The sequence below is a fragment of the Lissotriton vulgaris genome, chromosome 5, assembly GCF_964263255.1.
Source record: "Lissotriton vulgaris chromosome 5, aLisVul1.2, whole genome shotgun sequence".
Taxonomy (NCBI): Eukaryota; Metazoa; Chordata; class Amphibia; order Caudata; family Salamandridae; genus Lissotriton; species Lissotriton vulgaris.
Genome location: NC_141693.1, coordinates 291,666,115 through 291,687,611, shown reverse-complemented (window position 1 = coordinate 291,687,611; position 21,497 = coordinate 291,666,115). Strand labels below are relative to the sequence as shown.

Here is a 21,497-nt window from a genome sequence, read left to right as displayed (position 1 = left end):
CGACATGCAAGTTGCCCCTTAGCCAGTGGCAGAGAAACATCTAAAAATTTCCTGCTGCTTTTAGGTATATGCGCAATATACCCCAATAACAAAATCAAAGGATCCTTATCAAAGCTAGTGTCTATCTAGCATGTGTTCCAGGGCTTCATGTACCTGCTCCCAATATTGCCGTACTTTAGGGCATTCCCATGCCAGGTGCAAGAACCCAGCTCCAGGTTGCCTACACAGTTCACAGCAGTCCGTATCAGCCAGCTTAAACCTGTATTTCCTTGCAGGGATGTAATATATTCTGTGCTGGAACTTATAGTGAATGACTTTAAATCTACAACTGGTGTTATGCTCGCGGTGACTCCACAACAATATTCCCATTGCTCATCGGTTACATCTCTCCCTAAATCTGCACCCCAGTGCTCCTGAGCCGTCCCCATTACCCCTTGTGTATGTGCCCTAAGACTGCTGTAGATGAATGACACCAAATGCGCTCCATCAGTGTTGCAAAGAATACCATTTAAGGGGGCAACACAGTCAGGCTCCTGTGGATAGTCAGGAAGCAGCGTTTTCATGCCCTCCCGCAATCGTATGTAGTAGAAGATCTCCAGAGGGTTGGGGGTAGTATCACCCAAAAAAAGTTCCCTAGACCGGAACACACCATTTAAGAACATGTCTCCCCATGTAGTTATATTAAGACGCCGGAACATATTCTGAAACACGGTTTCTTGTAGCAACACTAACCGGGGATGATAAGTAAGGGGCATGCGCGGTGCATATAGCATATAGCAACGAAACCTGCAATAGACGCAGTATTCTCTGCCAGGCATCGATCGTGCAAGACACCGTGGTCGGTGGGGTTTCCAGTGCTCTAGCTGGGCCATGAATAATCCCGTTGAGAGGTAGAGGTTGAGCAATCCAATCTTCCACAGCAATCTGGGGCATATACGGTGTAGGTTTAACCCAGTGATATACATAGTGGGCTATCGCACTGAGATAATACGCTTCAAAGTCTGGAATGTGAAATCCCCCCTTGTTGTACGGTTGTGCCATAACAGCCCATCTGAGCCTCGGTTGGCACCCACCCCACACCAGCCTAATCAATTCCGTCTTCAAAGACTTGGAAAATAAAAAGGCTCCCGGATAGTAAGGGATGTTAAGAAAGAAATATAAGAAGAGGGGCAGTGTAACCATTTTAATAAGAGAGATTCTTCCAGCCAGTGACAAAGGTAGACTTATCCATCGCGTGACAGTGTCAGTTAATTTCGGGATAGCCGTACCATAATTCATCCGTAACGTCTCTTCCCTATCCCTGGAAACCTGAATCCCCAGGTATCGCAGGTCGGAGTGGACCATTCCAGGGGAAAATCTAAGGGGAACTCGGGTACCGCTGGAGTTAATGGAAAAAATTGCGACTTCCCCCAATAAATGGCAATCCCCGACAGTCTACCAAAGACCACAAATTCACGTAATAGGGCATTCAACTTATTTTGAGGATCCGTGACATACAGCGTCACATCATCGGCGCAAAGCGATACGGAGATTTGGCGTTGAAGGCACCGAAATGCCCTATCCTGATGTAGCTGTCATATCCAGCATGCTAATGGCTCTATCGCGATGGCAAATAAAAGGGGAGATAACGGACACCCCTGCCGGGGGCCCCTGGTTATTGACAGCGATGCCGATAGATGACCATTCACAAGTATTTCCGCTGTGGTCCCAGTGTATAATAAGTGCACCCAGGCCAGGAAGACTGGAGGAAAGCCCATCTTCTGTAAAACAGTAAAAAGATATCTTCACTCCACTAAATCAAATGCCTTAGAGGCATCTAAAAACATGGCGGCAAGAAGGAACTCCTGCGCCACCGTTTGCATAAGAGAGAAAAGAGTGCGCAGGTTACGAGTGGTCGCCCTAGTCGGAACGAAGTCCGATTGATCTGGAAGTATTATTTTGGTTATTAATAGGGATAACCGTGTGGCCAATACTTTGGCCAATATTTTCGCATCACAGTTTATTAATGATAAGGGCCGGTAGGAATCACATACCGTAGGATCTTTACCTGGTTTCAAGAGGGGCGTAATCACTACTTCGCGCATAGATCGTGGCAATATCTCCAACTCCAAGGAGTCTTCAAATACTTCTCGCAATACCGGCGCCATGATATCCTTGTAGCATTTATAAAACGCTGCAGGTATGCCATCTAGCCTGGCGCCTTCCCTTCCCGTTGCTCAGGGACATTATTGCTTCCCTAATTTCGTCAAGCTCCAGGGAGGCACTCAAGAATTCGTGGTGCCCGTCACTCAGCCAGCATAAGGCTACCTCTCCCAGGAAACCTTCCAGATCTACATCTCCTGTGGTCTGTGTAGTATATAAGCGCTCATAATGCGTTGTAAGGACATTCGTAATTTTTACATTGTCCCTACAGGGCTCCCCTTCCAAGTCGGTAAGTTCCAAGATAGTGTTAGTACAGCGGGCATTCCGTATGACCTCAGACAAAGCTCTCCCTGGCCGCTCCCCCTAACCATACTTACGGGCTACCCGATATTTGCTCCGGAATTTCGTCTCACGCAGCGCTTCCTCCTCATATTCTGACAATTTGGCTCTAAACTCTTGTTGCGCAGCCCCCTCGTCCCTACATAACATTCTCTTCTCTATCCCCTTCAGGTCTCCCTCCAGCTTATGCAAAGTACGTTGGATATCGCGTAGTGTTGTGTCTTGAGCCAGGAACCTGTTCCTCGCGCTTCTTGGCTCGAGCACTGCACGGCTGTGTTCGAGCCAGGAACCTGCTTCTTGCACTCCAAGGCTCGAGCACTGCACAGCTGTGTTTGTGCGCTCGTGCACCCTCGCTCTGCCATGTATGTAATTATTCAAACTGTGATGGGCATTCCTTGGGATGTAGGTGGTTGGGGGGCAGTTCGGGTGGTAGGAGCTGGTCGGCGGCTGCGTCCGCGTCTCCGTGTGAATCGGGGTTATGTGGCAATAAAGAATAATCCATAAACTCCGACTACGATTATTCATCTTAACACGTAGCACCCCGAAACTCTTGGCTATACACCACCCCCGAACCTTAAGTGGGACTTTTCACATGAGCAGCAGGGTCAGTACTAATTTGCAAAAGGGGGGCCTCTGTCTAATTTGGCACAGTGGGTGAAACTGATGGGTTGGAACGCTAACCAGAGCAATTAACAGTGGGTTAAACTATTAGCAAACATTACTCCCATCACCTATTGTGCGTTTGGTGTGTGACGTCCACAAAATGTTCACATTCTAATAGACATGTGCACACATTTGCACGCACAGTTACTCTCCACACGCACCAGCAAGGTAACTAATTTAGCTGCAGATCCCCCCACCACCTCCCCATCCACATTTCCTAGTTCATTCACTGTGAACTAGGAACAGAACGATATTTAAAAAAAACTCCTTCATGGAAAGCCACTGTGCTTACATGCAAGACTGTTGGCGCAGGCCATTAATAAATGGGAATTTCCCATACGACTTTTTGTAAGATGTGATAACTGAAACCATCAAGCTATTGCCAGTCAAACAACCGTAATATGCAACATGTCTGCCAAAGTAGCATGACCGGCAGGGTGGGGCGAGGTTGCAAAGTGCTCTATCAAAAAACAAACTACTGCAATGTCCCGGTGTTTTTAGACAGAGGATGGACTTGTTCGGCCTATGACCAGCTATGATCAGCAGTTGTGTGTTGGGCCACTCTGCGCATCATACATATCAAGAATACTTTGACTGGCTCCTGGCAATCATGTGGACTGCTGTGCAACCACCTGCGGAGTATAAAAGTCAGCACATCATTGGTGCAGTCCCTCTAACACGTTTCTAGATACATATAGTGTGGCTAACGCCCTGTGCAACCAATGATGAATGCCCGTGGGAAAGGTGGAAAACTGGAATTTCAGCAAATCTGCTCTAAATTGTCGATGTAATTTGTCCCAATTTGGTTTTATGACGCTGGCTTCAAAACCCTCACATTTTAAAGGCAACCATGATTACTTTTGACTCATCTAGCATTGTTGCACTATTTAAACCCCCACTCTTGATCGGTAAAAAGGATGCAGAAGCGAGACTCAAAGTCAATACGTTTTAAGGATAACTTCAGATATACAAATGTTCTTTTAGAACAATTGCTTCCATATTTTGACAATTTCTATTTCATAAAATAATGTTGTGCATTGTGTTGAAAGCTGTTCAATCACTCTAAAGGGCTAAAGAGGTTACACATTTAGTCAGCATAAAACCATGGAAGAACTGTCCCTACAAATAGGAGTGTGCTGTGAAATACTGTGAAGGACTTACTGTTATGCAAATTGTATTAAAGAGTTTGTGGAAAAGAGCAGCTGCCCCCTGGTAAGTGAACCTATTCTCAACTGTGCAATGTTCCGTACCGGACGTGTTGTGCTACACGAACTGTGAGAATACCTAAGCATAGAATTGACATTTCTAGGCACGTGCACGACTTCTGTGTGCTGCTGAGTATTTATCAGCAAGTGCAGCTGGAAGCGGTTTGATATAAAACTAGCAGCAATGATTTTTCAATAGAGGGAGGATACTTGATTGTTGAAATAGTACCTAATAAAAATGTTAGAAAATGCAAAAAAATATGTTGATGACTGAACTGTACACATGCAAAACTGCAGTTTTTATAAAAAAAACTTTTAGCATTTATCTCATTTACAAACATTTCCAGGATTGGCAGAAGATGGAACCCCTCCCCGTAGAGTTAGAATATATTTTGATCACAACCATGTTAAAATGTTACATTCTGCTTTAGGAGGAAACATAGCCATATTTGAACTTCAATATATTTTTTACCATCTATAGTATATATATTTTTTCAATATGGAGGGTATTTTTGCGCATATGAACTAACCCTTTATTAAGGACCACCCAGAAAAACTTACTTTCCAAATATTAGCATTAGCTTTCGCCTGTTTCTTTGTGGCTCAGAGTCCTCGTCAAACTGCTCCATCTCTTTGCCCAAGAAGACTTCTTGGTGGAAGTCCTTATTTAGATGGCCATCCATTTCCATCTTGACACCGTTAAGATGGTCTGGCGGCAGGATCTCATTCTCGTCTTTGTTGTCAACTGGCTTCAGCTTGAGGGCAGAGTTGTTGGCGGGCCTGGCATAAACATCCATCAGCAAAAAAATAAAGAGGAGGGAAAGATAGAGAGAGCCCAGGCTACAGAGGAATGCCTGCTTGGACATCATTGCTGGATCATGTAACTCAAAGGCCACCCGCTGGAACAAATGTGTTTTCAAAGAACTTCTAGGTCCTAGAACACAAATACAAAAAAGGAGATCTTTAATGAAAGTAACAGATTTAAAGTGCCTGCACTTAAAGAGTTCAACTTTATTGAAGGAATAATTACCAATGAAAAGCACAATACTATATGGCAATTAGGAGACACAATAACCTTTTTAAAAACTGAAATGCCTCCAGCTGCAATTTAGCTCCAGTTGTACAACCCACAATGCCAGCCCCATAACAAACAGAGAGAACCCTATATATTTTCAAGCTTGAGGGACCATGAACACGCTCATCCTCAATACAAAGCTAAAAATGCACCCTTTGAGTTTCACGTCTTCACTATAAATTGTATATGTACATATTTTCAAATTCAGTTTGTAGTCCAATTCTACTCATAGGAACAGAAAGAGTTCACCCTTTCCAGGATTATGCTGTCAACCGAAATATACTTTGGGCTTTTACTACGTACACCTAATGACATCATTTTAGAGGTAATAAGGTTCGTTGTAAATCACGTCTGTCTGAAAAGAAATATATTGAGGTTAGTGTTTGTAGCCCAATCTAGATTTGTGAAATAAGGTATACATTGGCTGTATAGAGTAATAAGGGTAAAACGCGAGATCCACCTTGGGCTATTCAGAAGCTAAACAAGATGAAACATTATCCAATCTGTTAAACATACAAAGTAAGCAGAAAGGGAGGAAAAAAGGAACCGTGAGAAACACTGGATATAGAACTGACAAGGTCACTGCACTACCGAGCACATCCAAACCTCAAGGGGCCTTGCAGATGCATACAAATCTGTTTCAGCAGAAAAGCCACCCCCACATCCAGCACACTCACCCAGAGCTTGCATCTGGCCACTATGTCAAACGTAGAAAACTGATCCAGAATTGTTAGACGAAGAGCAGTTTGTGTGACTTAAACACATGTGCTCATAAGAAAATTAAAATTCTGGTACTACGTTTGCGTACTCTGTTTCACCGGATTGTGAAATCTGCCTACAACTACCGTCCCAGAAACTTTACAGAGGAGTATAATAAGGAAATTGTCCCACAACAGGATTCACAAGCCCGGTCACCCTTTCTGAACAGGTTTTTAATTATGGCAGGATGCCGTCAATTTGGGAAAACTAACAGGCTCTTTAAGAACCGGAGTTCAATAAAGATCCAGATTGGACTTCTTAAGGTTGATAGGCACTCCATCAACGCCAGAGCTCTTACTGTCCAGCCTCTCAGTCACCCCGACTTCTCTGAAAGTCTGTATCCTTCCATTACCCAAAGAAGGGAAAAACAGGGTCATATTTTAGTACTACCAGGACCGTAAATCGTTGTGAAGTTATAAACCCACACCTGGCCAAGACTCACAAAATGCAGAACAGGATCCAAGACCCTGTTGTGGCCATGTCTATCTACCAAATTCTGAAGGGATCAAGCATCTACAGAGCTGTAAAGATCTTCAGTATTATACAAGGTCTTGCCATTATAGTCTATTTGACTATTTTCAATACCATTGTACACTTATGCTTAATTGCACTTCGTTCACCTTGTATTGGAATATTTTCACCACTCTATATTACTTTTTCCAGGATTTTGCAGACAATGAACTGAACATGTTGTCAGCATAAAACCTCAATAACCTTACTGAGCTGTTCAAACACAGTACTTGCCCTGAGCCGTTGGCACCAATAAGGTAATTTGATTTGTAGTAAAGATTTCCTTACAACTGATGCCGAAAACTGTTGATGGGGCACCTCACCCCAGTGGAGATGGCAACAGTAATCATTCCTGCTTCAATACAGGTCCAGCCATTCTTATTAGAAACAGGTGCGAAACAGAAGAGCATAATAAGAGTTACTGCAGGGGTCTCCAATGAGAAGCGCGTGAGCTACTGTAGCTCTACAGCTGCCTCTCAGTAGCTCACCTGTGTGCAGCCCAGCTTATTAAATTGGAAAGCTTTTGCTTTGTTGAATTAATATACATAAAACGAAATTTAATTTATACAACACTAATAATATTAGTAGTTCGCAATGCGTTTAATTGAACATAAGTAGCTCTCGGTACAGAAAAGGTTGGCGACCCCTGAACTATAACCACTATTGTATTTATTTATGAACATACAATAAATAGGAACATAACACTCTGATGTAAACTGTATCAATATCCGAACCAGTCTCATGGCCATTAAATTTGAACTAGCTGGTCTATCTGCAGCCGATCTTCCAGTACAGTTTCTGAACCCAAATTAACACAGAAATTCCCTTGAAGGTAGTCACTATACCAGCCTATGAAGCATATTATATGTCATCAATTATTATGGGGTGCTAACCAGCTGCCTGCTCATTTGGCACCCATCACAATAGTGTGAGGAGGTTGCTGTACCTTTGAAGGTAAATCAGCAAGACAGTGCCTATAAACTAAGCAAGATTCATAAGATATAGGAAATATCTTGACCAAAATGGTTGCTATGATAATCAATAACTAGCAAAGTTTGCCCATCCCTTCAAGAAAGTAGTGCTGCCAAAAAATATGTTAGTTCCTTTAGGCTTAGATTCAACATTAAAGACCGTACCGCAGAAGACCAGAGTTTTACAGGCAGCACCCGTGCTACAAAGCCAGAGAACATCTTAACTAAGAATACTGAAGGTTAATGAAGATTATTGGTAAGAAATTAAACTAGTATTCCTCCATCCATTATCTTTGTACCATTTGCTACTTATGAAGCATGCATAAACATACTGGCCTTTGATAATCTTTGGCAAGTTAACATTCAATAGAGCACTTAGTCTGCAAACAATATTTATTACTAGTCCACAGAAAAACAAATAATCAACAAAAGCTAAAACAAATTTAGGAGTAGAATTCTATTATATTATGAATAAGAATATGGATCACAAAAGTGTGCGGTTCTGCTCAAGTAGCTGCCGTACAATTTTTAGAAATAGAGATTGCCTGGATTTCAACCCAAGAAGTAGCTACCACTCTACTAGATTTACCAAAGATTTAGAGATAGAAAAGCCCAAAGAAGCCCCATAGCTGGAAATTCATCCATGCCATGCTCCCCCACCTCCCGACCCCAGGTTCCCTGAATGTTTTAATTTCCGCCCATTGAGATTTCAAAGTTGAAAATGTTAAATTCCTCTCAAATCCCACATAAACAAACTGAAAAACAGATGATTGATTACATAAGACAGGAGGTCATGATGTGGGCTAGCACCACTACCACAGTGGTTAAAATAAGCCTTTAAAGGTGAAGGAAGCCTAGATTTTTGAAGGACCTCTGCTTGATGACTTTAGCTCAATCCTTCCAACATCCAGGTCAGGAAAGGCGGACATTGAAGACACATCAGAAACTGAAGAGGATGTTTCCACAGTTGAGAAAGAGCCATAGACTGCAGAAGACTAAATCCGGAACTGCAGGCTCAGGAGGGACGTTCCACAATTACATCTGCTGACTTCTCCTAGATTCGAGGAAGTACTTGTGGCATTTAGATCACAAGGCCACGGTAAAGAGGAGCATCCACTCTAAGAACCTAGAACAGAAAGCCATGAACACAATCTTGAAATGCATGCATTTTATTTTTGGGAGGCAAACAGAGCTAGGAAAGGTTTCCCAAACCTCTAACAGTGTGAGTTGAAGAACTAAGAAGTTGGTGATAGATCTTGTGAAGAGGGAGAGATTCTGCTTAATTTGTTCACATGAGAACTGCCCTTGCATCAGATATGAACAGTTTAGGAGAAAGTAGATGAACCTCTACCCAGAAACTCAGCTGCATTGCTAAAAGAGTTATTGATTTGGAGCATGTCACCCGCTGATGGTTTATATAAGCCAAAGTCGCCAGGGTGTCCTTTTGAACCAGAACACGTTGATGCTCCAGACGGTTCGTGAAGTAACACAGACCATGAAGAATTTGTGCTATAATCCCCCACCGTCAAAGATTTCTCACTTTCTCTCTCCAACAACTTTTGTTTCAACTGATAAGTCTAGTACAGTAGCTCCCCAACCCTTCAGGCTGGCATCTGTTGCAACCACGAGAGGTAGACTGGTTCAGCGACAACTGAAGGTGTAATCAGGGGGCGCTTGAGTGAGCTTTTTGAAGTTTTGAGACGCAAGATTCCTATCCTGTAGAAGATGAATAAGAAAGGGGTGTGAATCCAGACAAGCCTATGGTATCAGAAACACACAAGAGGTAAAGTCTCCCTGAACCCTCAACCAGTGTCATGATTGAGCTAGCAAAGATGACAGCACTAGTCGCAGATGCTCTACTCTTTCTTCAGGAGGAAAAACCATACCCAGTCTGTCTGAAAGGGTGCTCTGATGAATATTCTGTCCAGGGAAGGAACCATCTGGCAGTTTGACATTTAGAAGTAGGCCATGAATTGACAGTCAGTTTCAAAGAGCTTCTAAACCCTTCTAGGCTTCCTCTGGTGAAGGAGCAGTAAGTAACTAATCATCCAGGCGAGGGAATATATGCCACCCTGAAGATGTAAAACAGTCATCATCCCTGTAAACAATAAAGACTGTAGACACCATAGCCCTCAGAATGCAAGTAGAATGAGTAAAAATTCAATCACATAGGATACGTACGCAGTATGTTCAGTAGTGTAATTTTATTAGGTCGTGGAGAATGCTGTAGTCACCGATACATGTGTCTTCAAACAACAGCTGACATGCGTATTATCATAAGTGACTTCTTCAGGGCTCAAAGAGGTTTTGGGGAAGCCCAGCAGGTGGGAAAGATGCTTGTGGTGGTTGCCGTCCTGGATCCTGGGGTAGGTATCGGAGTTTACTGTAGAAATGCAGTTGGCTAAACGTGTTAAATATAGATACGGCCTGGGTAACTAAACATAAATAAATGCCTTTGCCAGGTTTGTACATAGAACAGGATCTCCTGTCGAAGGGCATATAGCCATACAACCTGACTTGATGAGGGGTCATTCCCAAATAATAGGCAGGTAATATAAGTACTGCAGTATGGCTTCTATCTTTAGTAACACTGCATTCTTATAACATAGAGGCCCAAAAGAACAGGGCTAGAGACCTTATCGGGACAAAACAGGTGTCATCTGTTGTTTTGATTAACCCTTCCCCTTTGTGAATGCTGAAACAAACGGTGTTTAAGAGCAAAATGAAACTTGGACGTTTCATTTTATTTTTTAAACTCCTCACGTTTTCCTTTAATGAAAAAGCGCTGCAATTTAAAAATAAGAAGGTTGCTTTATTAAAAACAAATGCAGACATGGTGGCCTGCTCAGCAGGCCACCATCCCTATAATGGCCGAAATTCCTAATGGGTCACAAACTGTGACCTACCTCTTTAATATTTATGTGGTAGGTCGATTAGCGACCCAGTAGGAATCACTAAATTAAACTCAATGAGTTTCATACATGAGGAATAGCAATTTCCAGATTGTGATTCGCAAAATAATTGCAATCAGCTAATAGATATTCCTTAAATTTGTACATATGGCCCTTTATATTCAAAATCCTCCTCACACTCATCTGTAGATCTCTGTCTAGATCTTTTTCTGCAAGGTGAAGGAGAGCAGGAAGCAGAAGTAGGCTCATCCACATGGTGTTTCTTTCTGATGCGTTTGCCCGTTTCCCCAGATTTGACAGCAGAACACTAATGCACATGCAAACTGCTTCCAACTACCCAGCAGAAATTAACAGAAACAACAGCCTTCCCTGACTCAAGGAACACAAAACCGCCAGACTGATCACCAAAATACAGCCACAACAACATACCTTACCGCTAGGCCACTCTCTTTAGATAAATAGAATGGAAACCTGGATCTCTACCGACCTAAAGACAGGGTTGCTGCACTTTATCAATTAACAGTTGTAATTTAGGAACATCGAGGGGTTTGTCATCCTCCTTGCTTGGTTCATTAGAAAGAAAAGACTCTGAAACAGTCAGTTTACATTTGCACCTGCTGTTGATGATATCCGATTGGCTATCCTAGACGTGGCTATTGACAGTAAAATGCCAAAACTGAGTAAAGTATTTTTGGTAGCATGTGACAGCATCATTTTCTCCGGGATTTAGCTCTATTTATAATTTGCTGCATGAAGTTCTGAAGGAAGGATTCATTTGTTCAAAGCGAGTGCCCGTGATTCATAAATATAGTTTCAATTGTCTAATAAAAATAACCAGAACACAATGATCATAGGCTGCACAAAAGTGGTTAGAGCTCTTTCTGCTACCGGTTTCTCTTCACTGAGAAATGAGTTTGATTTCTCCAATATCATTAATTACAATGTCTGCTTCTTTTGAGTGACAGAAACCAGATCAATTGCCAAAATACAAGCTATGGTATATTATAGTGGTTGGCAAACAACTTGGCACTTGCTACTGGTTTCAGAGGGAACAGCATGACAATTAAAGGTTTTATGAAACAAAGGATTACACTAATGAGCAGTTAGATGCACAGAAGATTCACAATATTAGCAACAAGAACAAGCATTGGAAATGCAATAGGGCTCGCATTAGGAAAGTTTGAGCTATTGGTCTTACAAATTTTTTTTTTTTATTTATGTGTTTTTTTTTTAAAATAGCTAAATTAATAGCTTTGTCATTTACAATGCCAATAGTTATAACTTTCGCAAATGTGACACCTATAGCATTTGTAATGCAACATGTTTTGTATTTACGTTACTTAGATGTATTGATATTACAAATAACAATGGCTTTTAATTTTATAAAATAATTAATACTTAAATAATTTATTTAATTTGTAATGGCAATAGCTTAAACTTTTGTAAATAATAAAGCGTGAAAGCTTGAAAACAGCTTGAAACATTGAAAGAACATATTTGAACCAGTGATGCTGTGGTTGCGCTGAGTGATGCTGTGGTTGCGCTAAGTGATGCTGTGGTTGCGCTGAGTGATGCTGTGGTTGCGCTGAGTGATGCTGTGGTTGCGCTGAGTGATGCTGTGGTTGCGCTGAGTGATGCTGTGGTTGCGCTGAGTGATGCTGTGGTTGCGCTGAGTGATGTGTGCATTGGTGGAGCTTAGTGGGTGCATTGGTGGAGCTGTTTGGTGGGTGCATTGGTGGAGCATCGGTGGAGCTGTGTGGTGGGTGCATCGGTGGAGCTGTGTGGTGGGTGCATCGGCGGAGCTGAGTGGTGGGTGCATCGGCGGAGCTGTTTGGTGGGTGCATCGGCGGAGCTGTGTGGTGGGTGCATCGGCGGAGCTGTGTGGTGGGTGCATCGGCAGAGCTGTGTGGTGGGTGCATCGGCGGAGCTGTGTGGTGGGTGCATCGGCGGAGCTGTGTGGTGGGTGCATCGGCGGAGCTGTGTGGTGGGTGCATCGGCGGAGCTGTGTGGTGGGTGCATCGGCGGAGCTGTGTGGTGGGTGCATCGGCGGAGCTGTGTGGTGGGTGCATCAGTGGAGTTGTGTGGTGGGTGCATCTGTGGAGCTGGGTGGTGGGTGCATCTGTGGAGCTGTGTGGTGGGTGCATCTGTGGAGCTGTGTGGTGGGTGCATCTGTGGAGCTGTGTGATGGGTGCATCTGAGGAGCTGTGTGGTGGGTGCCTCGGTGGAGCTGTGTAGGTGGAGCTGTGTGGTGGATGGCACTTTTTATAAATCATTAGTAAAAGAGATCAATGAAATTAAACTAAAACCCATATATAGCAGAAGAGGAGAAAGCTTTAGTAACGGGATTCAGAATGAATGTATTCCTTTGAAGCAAATCGCCAGCATGTGAAAGGTGTAAAATAGCAATCAGCATAAAACGAAAATGCCAGCAAAAGACTTTATAAAATTCTGTGTAGCCCTGATAAAATAATTAGAGCGTTTAATTATATCATGACCAACAACGGTTATTGTTTCAAGAGCAGCCTGCGAGATGGTTAGGCTGCAATATAAACAAGCCCTCGGCATTGCTGTGGTGGGAAGGGGGGGCGGGGAGAGGCAAGAAGGGAAGAATAGGGGCCAGGAGCAGCAGCCTTTGATGTGCCGGGCAGCCGGCCGTGCAGTGAATAATTAGGGGAGGAGAAATACCGGCTGGGGGAAGCTTGAGATGCCTGAGGAGGCTGGTGGCTTTGATGTGCACGCGCTCTCGGGCACTGCAACAAATCGCCGAGATGGTTAAACTCTGTTTAAGCCACAATATAGCTCGCCAGCTATGCGCTTGAGCGCATCAGCAGGCGAGCCCTAAAAAGTATTCCTGGATGTATAGTGATGGACGTAGATCTACCCTCAGGTTGGAGACCCAATCGTGCTTGCAACCTTGGACATGTCGCACTTTCAGCTTACTGAATTTATATAAAAAGCCGAACAGATATTGCAAGTGGGTAATAACCTGGCAGGGGACAGATCTGGGTAGGGCTGTAATAAGTTTTTTTTCCTTAATAATTGTTTTCTGTTCAGTCACTTTTACCATCAAAAATATCAGAGATATGCTCCTAGAGGCAAGATTGTAGGTCTCACCCATGTACAGCTTTAAGCCATCTACTGTCAATAAATTAAATAATTTATCAATGAATGGATCAAATGCAACTTCTAGAGCAGAACTGCTACTTCATAAGAAGCGTCTTGGTGCTAAATCTAAAATTCCTGGAACAGGAAGGCCTTCAATTGAGCCTCAAATGGGCTTGCATTGAGAATAGTACGAAAATGCAGTGGTAAAGAATTCCAAATATTTGTGGCTAGGAAAGAAAACGATTGTGATTTGCCGAAAGCAATGCTCTTGCGGGGGATTATCTTGTTCACCTATTCTGGATTTACCGTGGGCAAGTCTGATGAAATGCTCTATAAGTGATCAGGAATGTTTTTAACTTAATAGGACACTTGATTGGCAGGCAAAGGCAGTTCCTTTAAGCCTGACCTGATAGAATCCCTTTTAGGAATATCTAGTACAAGCAGGGCTGTAGCGCTGAGTGATGCTGTGGTTGCGCAGAGTGATGTGTGCATTGGTGGAGCTTAGTGGGTGCATTGGTGGAGCTGTGTGGTGGGTGCATTGGTGGAGCTTAGTTGGAGCATCGGTGGAGCTGTGTGGTGGGTGCATCGGTGGAGCTGTTTGGTGGGTGCATCGGCGGAGCTGTGTGGTGGGTGCATCGGCGGAGCTGTGTGGTGGGTGCATCGGCGGAGCTGTGTGGTGGGTGCATCGGCGGAGCTGTGTGGTGGGTGCATCGGCGGAGCTGTGTGGTGGGTGTATCGGCGGAGCTGTGTGGTGGGTGCATCGGGGGAGCTGTGTGGTGGGTGCATCGGTGGAGCTGTGGGGTGGGTGCTTCTGTGGAGCTGTGTGGTGGGTGCTTCTGTGGAGCTGTGTGGTGGGTGCATCTGTGGAGCTGGGTGGTGGGTGCATCGGTGGAGCTGCGTGGTGGGTGCATCGGTGGAGCTGGGTGGTGGGTGCATCGGTGGAGCTGGGTGGTGGGTGCATCTGTGGAGCTGGGTGGTGGGTGCATCTGTGGAGCTGGGTTGTGGGTGCATCGGTGGAGCTGCGTGGTGGGTGCATCGGTGGAGCTGCGTGGTGGGTGCATCGGTGGAGCTGTGTGGTTGGTGCTTCTGTGGAGCTGTGTGGTGGGTGCATCTGTGGAGCTGTGTGGTGGGTGCATCTGTGGAGCTGGGTGGTGGGTGCATCTGTGGAGCTGCGTGGTGGGTGCATCGGTGGAGCTGGGTTGTGGGTGCATCTGTGGAGCTGTGTGGTGGGTGCATCTGTGGAGCTGTGTGGTGGGTGCATCTGTGGAGCTGTGTGATGGGTGCATCTGAGGAGCTGTGTGGTGGGTGCCTCGGTGGAGCTGTGTAGGTGGAGCTGTATGGTGGATGGCACTTTTTATAAATCATTAGTAAAAGAGATCAATGAAATTCAACTAAAACCCATATATAGCAGAAGAGGAGAAAGCTCTAGTAACGGGATTCAGAATGAATGTATTCCTTTGAAGCAAATCGCCAGCATGTGAAAGGTGTAAAATAGCAATCAGCATAAAACGAAAATGCCAGCAAAAGACTTTATAAAATTCTGTGTAGCCCTGATAAAATAATTAGAGCGTTTAATTATATCATGACCAACAACGGTTATTGTTTCAAGAGCAGCCTGCGAGATGGTTAGGCTGCAATATAAACAAGCCCTCGGCATTGCTGTGGTGGGAAGGGGGCCGGGGAGAGGCAAGAAGGGAAGAATAGGGGCCAGGAGCAGCAGCCTTTGATGTGCCGGGCAGTCGGCTGTGCAGTGAATAATTAGGGGAGGAGAAATACCGGCTGGGGGAAGCTTGAGATGCCTGAGGAGGCTGGTGGCTTTGATGTGCACGCGCTCTCGGGCACTGCAACAAATCACCGAGATGGTTAAACTCTGTTTAAGCCACAATATAGCTCGCCAGCTATGCGCTTGAGCGCATCAGCAGGCGAGCCCTAAAAAATATTCCTGGATGTATAGTGATGGACGTAGATCTACCCTCAGGTTGGAGACCTAATCGTGCTTGCAACCTTGGACATGTCGCACTTTCAGCTTACTGAATGTATATAAAAAGCCGAACAGATATTGCAAGTGGGTAATAACCTGGCAGGGGACAGATCTGGGTAGGGCTGTAATAAGTTTTTTTCCTTAATAATTGTTTTCTGTTCAGTCACTTTTACCATCAAAAATATCAGAGATATGCTCCTCGAGGCAAGATTTTAGGTCTCACCCATGTACAGCTTTAAGCCATCTACTGTCAATAAATTAATTAATTTATCAATGAATGGATCAAATGCAACTTCTAGAGCAGAACTGCTACTTCATAAGAAGCGTCTTGGTGCTAAATCTAAAATTCCTGGAACAGGAAGGCCTTCAATTGAGCCTCAAATGGGCTTGCATTGAGAATAGTACGAAAATGCAGTGGTAAAGAATTCCAAATATTTGTGGCTAGGAAAGAAAACGATGGTGATTTGCCGAAAGCAATGCTCTTGCAGGGGATTATCTTGTTCACCTATTCTGGATTTACCGTGGGCAAGTCTGATGAAATGCTCTATAAGTGATCAGGAATGTTTTTAACTTAATTGGACACTTGATTGGCAGGCAAAGGCAGTTCCTTTAAGCCTGACCTGATAGAATCCCTTTTAGGAATATCTAGTACAAGCAGGGCTGTAGCACTCTGAACACGCTGAAGTTATGAAAGCAGATCTTGAAAAGCTCCCAGATAGAGGACATCAGCGTAGTCTAATCTGGAGGCAATCAGGGCACGTACCATCACCTTTTGGGTGACCAGAGGGAAATATTTTAAGGACTTAATTAGTGATTTTAGAAGTCCATAACAATTAGCAGCTGTAGCATTGACTTGGGTTTTGAAAGATAATGCTGCATCCAACAGCACCCCAAGATTCCTGGCGACTGTTGAGGGTGTCAGTCCTTGCCCTAATTTGGTAGGCCATGGACTTGCGACATCGACTGGTGAAGGAGTACCAAATATCAACATTTCTGGTTTGTCAGACACCTATTGTGGACAGTACCAATACGTATAGGGGGCTTTGGGATGGTCAACTGCTTACAACTGGTCGGCTCACTGCTTAATTTTATTGCTTGCTCCTTATTTGATGGATTTCCTTCCTCTTTTTGCATTAAGACTTTCACTGAAGCATAGCTTCTTTACCATCCTTTCAATTTGATCACATGCATCCTTACACTGCTTAAATACTTTTCTCCTTTTTATTTCTGTATTCCATGAAAGTGCATGTGATTTTTGCTCTCCCCCTCATGTGCTGCCAGCCACCATCCAATCCATCCTCTTTCCACCTTGATTACCCCACGTACACCATTATTTCCACAATCTCGCAAGTTCATTTTCACTTTTTAGATCCCCAAACCTTAGGCCTCTATTGATTCCCTGTCTGTTTTGACAAACTCAGCGACCCCACCACACCTCCATTGCTCTCACCATCACGTGCTTTAGCAAAAAATAAAGGATGTTTTTTCCTTTTTTGAAGGATTCAGCAGCAGCAATAAAACAAGCATTTGCAATGCAATAGGTCTCGCAGTAGGAAAGTGTGAGCTATTGGTATTGTAATTTTTTTTTTTAATTATATGTTGGCTTTGAAAATATATAAATTAATAGCATTGTTATTCACAAAGCCAATAGCTTACACTTTCCTAATGCGAGTCCTATTGGCTATAGCAATGCTTATTGGTAGGAAACAAGGACAGTGCTGTTGTGGTGGTGTCCCCCAGTGATGTGGTGGTGACCCCCAGTGATGTGGTGGTGACCCCCAGTGATGTGGTGGTGACCCCAGGTGATGTGGTGGTGACCCCAAGTGATGTGGTGGTGACCCCAAGTGATGTGGTGGTGACCCAAAGTGATGTGGTGGTGACCCCAAGTGATGTGGTGGTGACCCCCAGTGATGTGGTGGTGACCCCCAGTGATGTGGTGGTGACCACCAGTGATGTGGTGGTGACCACCAGTGATGTGGTGGTGACCCCAGGTGATGTGGTGGTGACTCCCAGTGATGTGGTGGTGACTCCCAGTGATGTGGTGGTGACCCCGAGTGATGTGGTGGTGTCCGCGAGTGATGTGGTGGTGTCCTTCGAGTGATGTGGTGGTGTCCGCGAGTGATGTGGTGGTGTCCCCGAATGATGTGGTGGTGTCCCCGAATGATGTGGTGGTGTCCCCAAGTGATGTGGTGGTGCCCCTGAGTGATGTGGTGGTGTCCCCGAGTGATGTGGTGGTGTCCCAGAGTGATGTGGTGGTGTCCCAGAGTGATGTGGTGGTGTCCCAGAGTGATGTGGTGGTGTCCCAGAGTGATGTGGTGGTGTCCCAGAGTGATGTGGTGGTGCGCCTGAGTGGTGTCCCCGAGTGATGTGGTGGTGTCCCCGAGTGATGTGGTGGTGCGCCTGAGTGGTGTCCCCGAGTGATGCGGTGGTGTCCCCGAGTGATGCGGTGGTGTCCCCGAGTGATGCGGTGGTGCACCTGAGTGGTGTCCCCGAGTGATGCGGTGGTGTCCCCGAGTGATGCTGTGGTGTCCCCGAGTGATGCGGTGGTGCACCTGAGTGGTGTCCCCGAGTGATGCGGTGGTGTCCCCGAGTGATGCTGTGGTGTCCCCGAGTGATGTGGTGGTGTCCCCGAGTGATGTGGTGGTGTCCCCGAGTGATGTGGTGGTGTCCCCGAGTGGTGTCCCAGAGTGATGTGTGGTGGTGTCCCCGAGTGATGCGGTGGTGTCCCCGAGTGATGTGGTGGTGCGCCTGAGTGGTGCCCCAGAGTGATGTGGTGGCGGCCCCGAGTGGTGGCCCTAAGTGATGTGGTGGTGTCCCCTAGTGATGTGGTGGTGTCCCCGAGTGATGCGGTGGTGTCCCCGAGTGATGCGGTGGTGTCCCCGAGTGATGCGGTGGCGGCCCGGAGTGGTGGCCCTGAGTGATGCGGTGGTGTCCCCGAGTGATGCGGTGGTGTCCCTGAGTGATGCGGTGGTGTCCCCGAGTGATGCGGTGGTGTCCCCGAGTGATGCGGTGGTGTCCCCGAGTGATGCGGTGGTGTCCCCGAGTGATGCAGTGGTGTCCCCGAGTGATGCGGTGGTGTCCCCGAGTGATGCGGTGGTGCGGCTGAGTGGTGCGCCTGAGTGGTGCCCCCGAGTGATGTGGCGGCGTCCCCAGAGTCATGTGGCGGCGTCCCCGAGTCATGTGGCGGCGTCCCCGAGTCATGTGGCGGCGTCCCCGAGTCATGTGGCGGCGTCCCCGAGTCATGTGGCGGCGTCCCCGAGTCATGTGGCGGCGTCCCCGAGTCATGTGGCGGCGTCCCCGAGTCATGTGGTGGCGTCCCCGAGTCATGTGGCGGTGTCCCCGAGTCATGTGGCGGTGTCCCCGAGTCATGTGGCGGTGCCCCTGAGTGAAGTGGTGGTGTCCCCGAGTGATGTGGTGGTGTCCCCGAGTGATGTGGTGCAGAGGGACAGAGACTGAAGCTAAGAACACGCAGGGTTGAGTGCTACAAAGTGGATTCAGTTTATCAAAGCACTGAATGATGGAGCCGGGCAAAAGCAAGGGGAAACAGGAAAACACAGGGAGAGTGTATAATGATAGAGGCAGCGAGGGCTGGGGCTTGGGCAGCAATCAAGTACAGGGTCGAGAAGACACTGAATGGGAGAACACCCAGGGCCAAGGAAGGAAGATGCAAGCACACGGGAGAGCAGGAGGAGACAAGCTCTCGGCATTGCTGTGGCAGGGGAGCGGGAGCGCATTCCTTTGAAGTCTGATGCGGGGGCTGGGTAGCGGCAGCCTTTGAAGTCTGATTGGGGGGGGGGCAGCAGCCTTTGAAGTCTGATGCGAGGCACAGACAAATAGTGGTGTGTGACGTGGCTGGCGTTGTGCGTGCGCATTGATCACATGAACTGTGTCTAATCCACCGTTTTGGAAATGGACAGCCATCTTGGAATGGTAAATTAAAACAACAAAAACAATATGACCATCGCATCATTCCATATGTACGTGCATGCATTGTGATGAATGCACTGTGGTCCCCAGATCTGGGATATGCATCATCGCACTTTGTGTTTTTCAATTTTTTTACCAGTGCTGGTAAACATCAGCAATACAAAAATAACAATGTTTTGTATCTGCCAAAGATGAACAGAATCAGGAAAAAGCATTACGAAAGTCAATAGGTCAGCATGTGAATGGACCTCCTGATTCGTCAGTCCATATTAAGTCTCAGCAACATTCCTTTGATTGATAGATAGCCTCCACAGCACTAACACAATACACAACTATCAATCAATCAAGAAATTTGTCTAGCGCACTACTCACCCGGAGGGTCTCTAGGCGCTGGGAGGGGGGGCGGAGGGGGGGGCGGTCTGCTACTGCTCGAACAGCCAGGTCTTGAGTTGCTTCCTGAAGGAGAGGTGGTCTTGGGTAAGACGGAGGTGGATGGGGAGGGAATTCCTGGTCTTGGCTGCCAGGTAGGAGAAGGATCTTCCTCCCATGGTGGCTCTCTGGATACGTGGAACGGCGGCGAGGGCGTGGTTGGTCGAACGTAGTTGGAGGGTGGGAGTGCAGAAGGTCAGTCGGCTGTTGAGGAACCTGGGGCCTAGGTCGTGGAGGGCTTTGTGTGCGTGGGTGAGGAGGCGGAGCGTGATTCTTTTGCTGACAGGGAGCCAGTGCAGGTCTTTCAGGTGTCCGGAGATGTGGCTGTGGCGGGGGATGTCCAGGATGAGTCGTGCGGAGGCGTTCTGGATGCGTTGGAGTCTTTTCTGCAGTTTGGCTGTGGTTCCGGTGTAGAGGGTGTTTCCGTTGTCTAGTCGGCTGGTGACAAGTGCCTGGGTGACCGTCTTCCTGGTTTCGGTGGGGATCCATCGGAAGATCTTTCGGAGCATGCGTAGGATGTTGAAGCATGAAGACGAGACGGCGTTGACTTGTCTGGTCATCGACAGGGAGGAGTGCAGGATGAAGCCCAGGTTGCGTGCGTGGTCCGTTGGTTTGGGTGCGCTGCCTAAGGCCGGGGGCCACCAGGAGTCGTCCCAGGCAGATGGTGATGATCAAAGGATGAGGACTTCCGTCTTGTCTGAGTTCAGTTTCAAGCGACTGTTCTTCATCCACTCGGCTACTTCTTTCATCCCTTCGTGTAGGTTTGTTCTGGCGGTGGCGGGGTCGTTGGTGAGGGAGAGGATCAGCTGGGTGTCGTCGGCGTAGGAGATGATGTTGAGGCTGTGTTGGCGTGCGATGGCTGCGAGGGGGCTCATGTACACGTTGAAGAGGGTGGGGCTGAGTGATGAGCCTTGTGGTCAAAGCTGAAAGAAGTGAAATAAGACAGAATTGTTGCACCAACACCACGTTGGTAAGCAACTAAGGTGGATCCAAAGGCAATATAGCCAATAATGTGACATCATCGAAAAAGCAACAAAAACAAACTGATCACATACCATCTTAAACCAAGCATGCAAATCCAAATTCAATAATTTTCTATGATTTTGGTCATATCTGAAGATACTGCACTGTACAGCATACACATTCTAGATACTACAAAGACTGACGGTCAGCCACCAGGCCAATGCTTTACTTCATGTAACAGGAATCCACATGGACTCTTTGTTTTACTCCCACTACAAAAAGTTGCTAACAATTTTTCAGATGCAAGCCACACACAGGCAGCCAAAATAAGGGCATTGCCCAGCCGACTAAGATAACACCCAACACAATAAAAAAATATGCACAACTGCAACAATATTACTATAAAGGACCTCATCAAGCTGACTATTGGACAATTACTCAACCATTAAAGGATGCGTAGTACCCAAGTCACAAACCTTTGTAATACATGTCCCGAACTTTAAAAAACAAAATATA

General features: G+C 46.1%; 1 protein-coding gene across 3 annotated transcripts in view; it reads right to left on the bottom strand.

Annotated features, from left to right (window-relative positions):
* Positions 1-21,497, bottom strand: part of SDF4 (stromal cell derived factor 4) — a 177,329-nt gene that overhangs the window by 135,652 nt on the left and 20,180 nt on the right. For all 3 annotated transcript variants that reach the window (XM_086921466.1, XM_086921468.1, XM_086921469.1), the window contains exon 2: positions 4,911-5,283. In XM_086921466.1, the coding sequence (XP_086777592.1) occupies positions 4,911-5,218 (308 nt within the window). In that variant the 5' untranslated portion in view covers positions 5,219-5,283. The remainder of the gene's footprint in view (positions 1-4,910; positions 5,284-21,497) is intronic.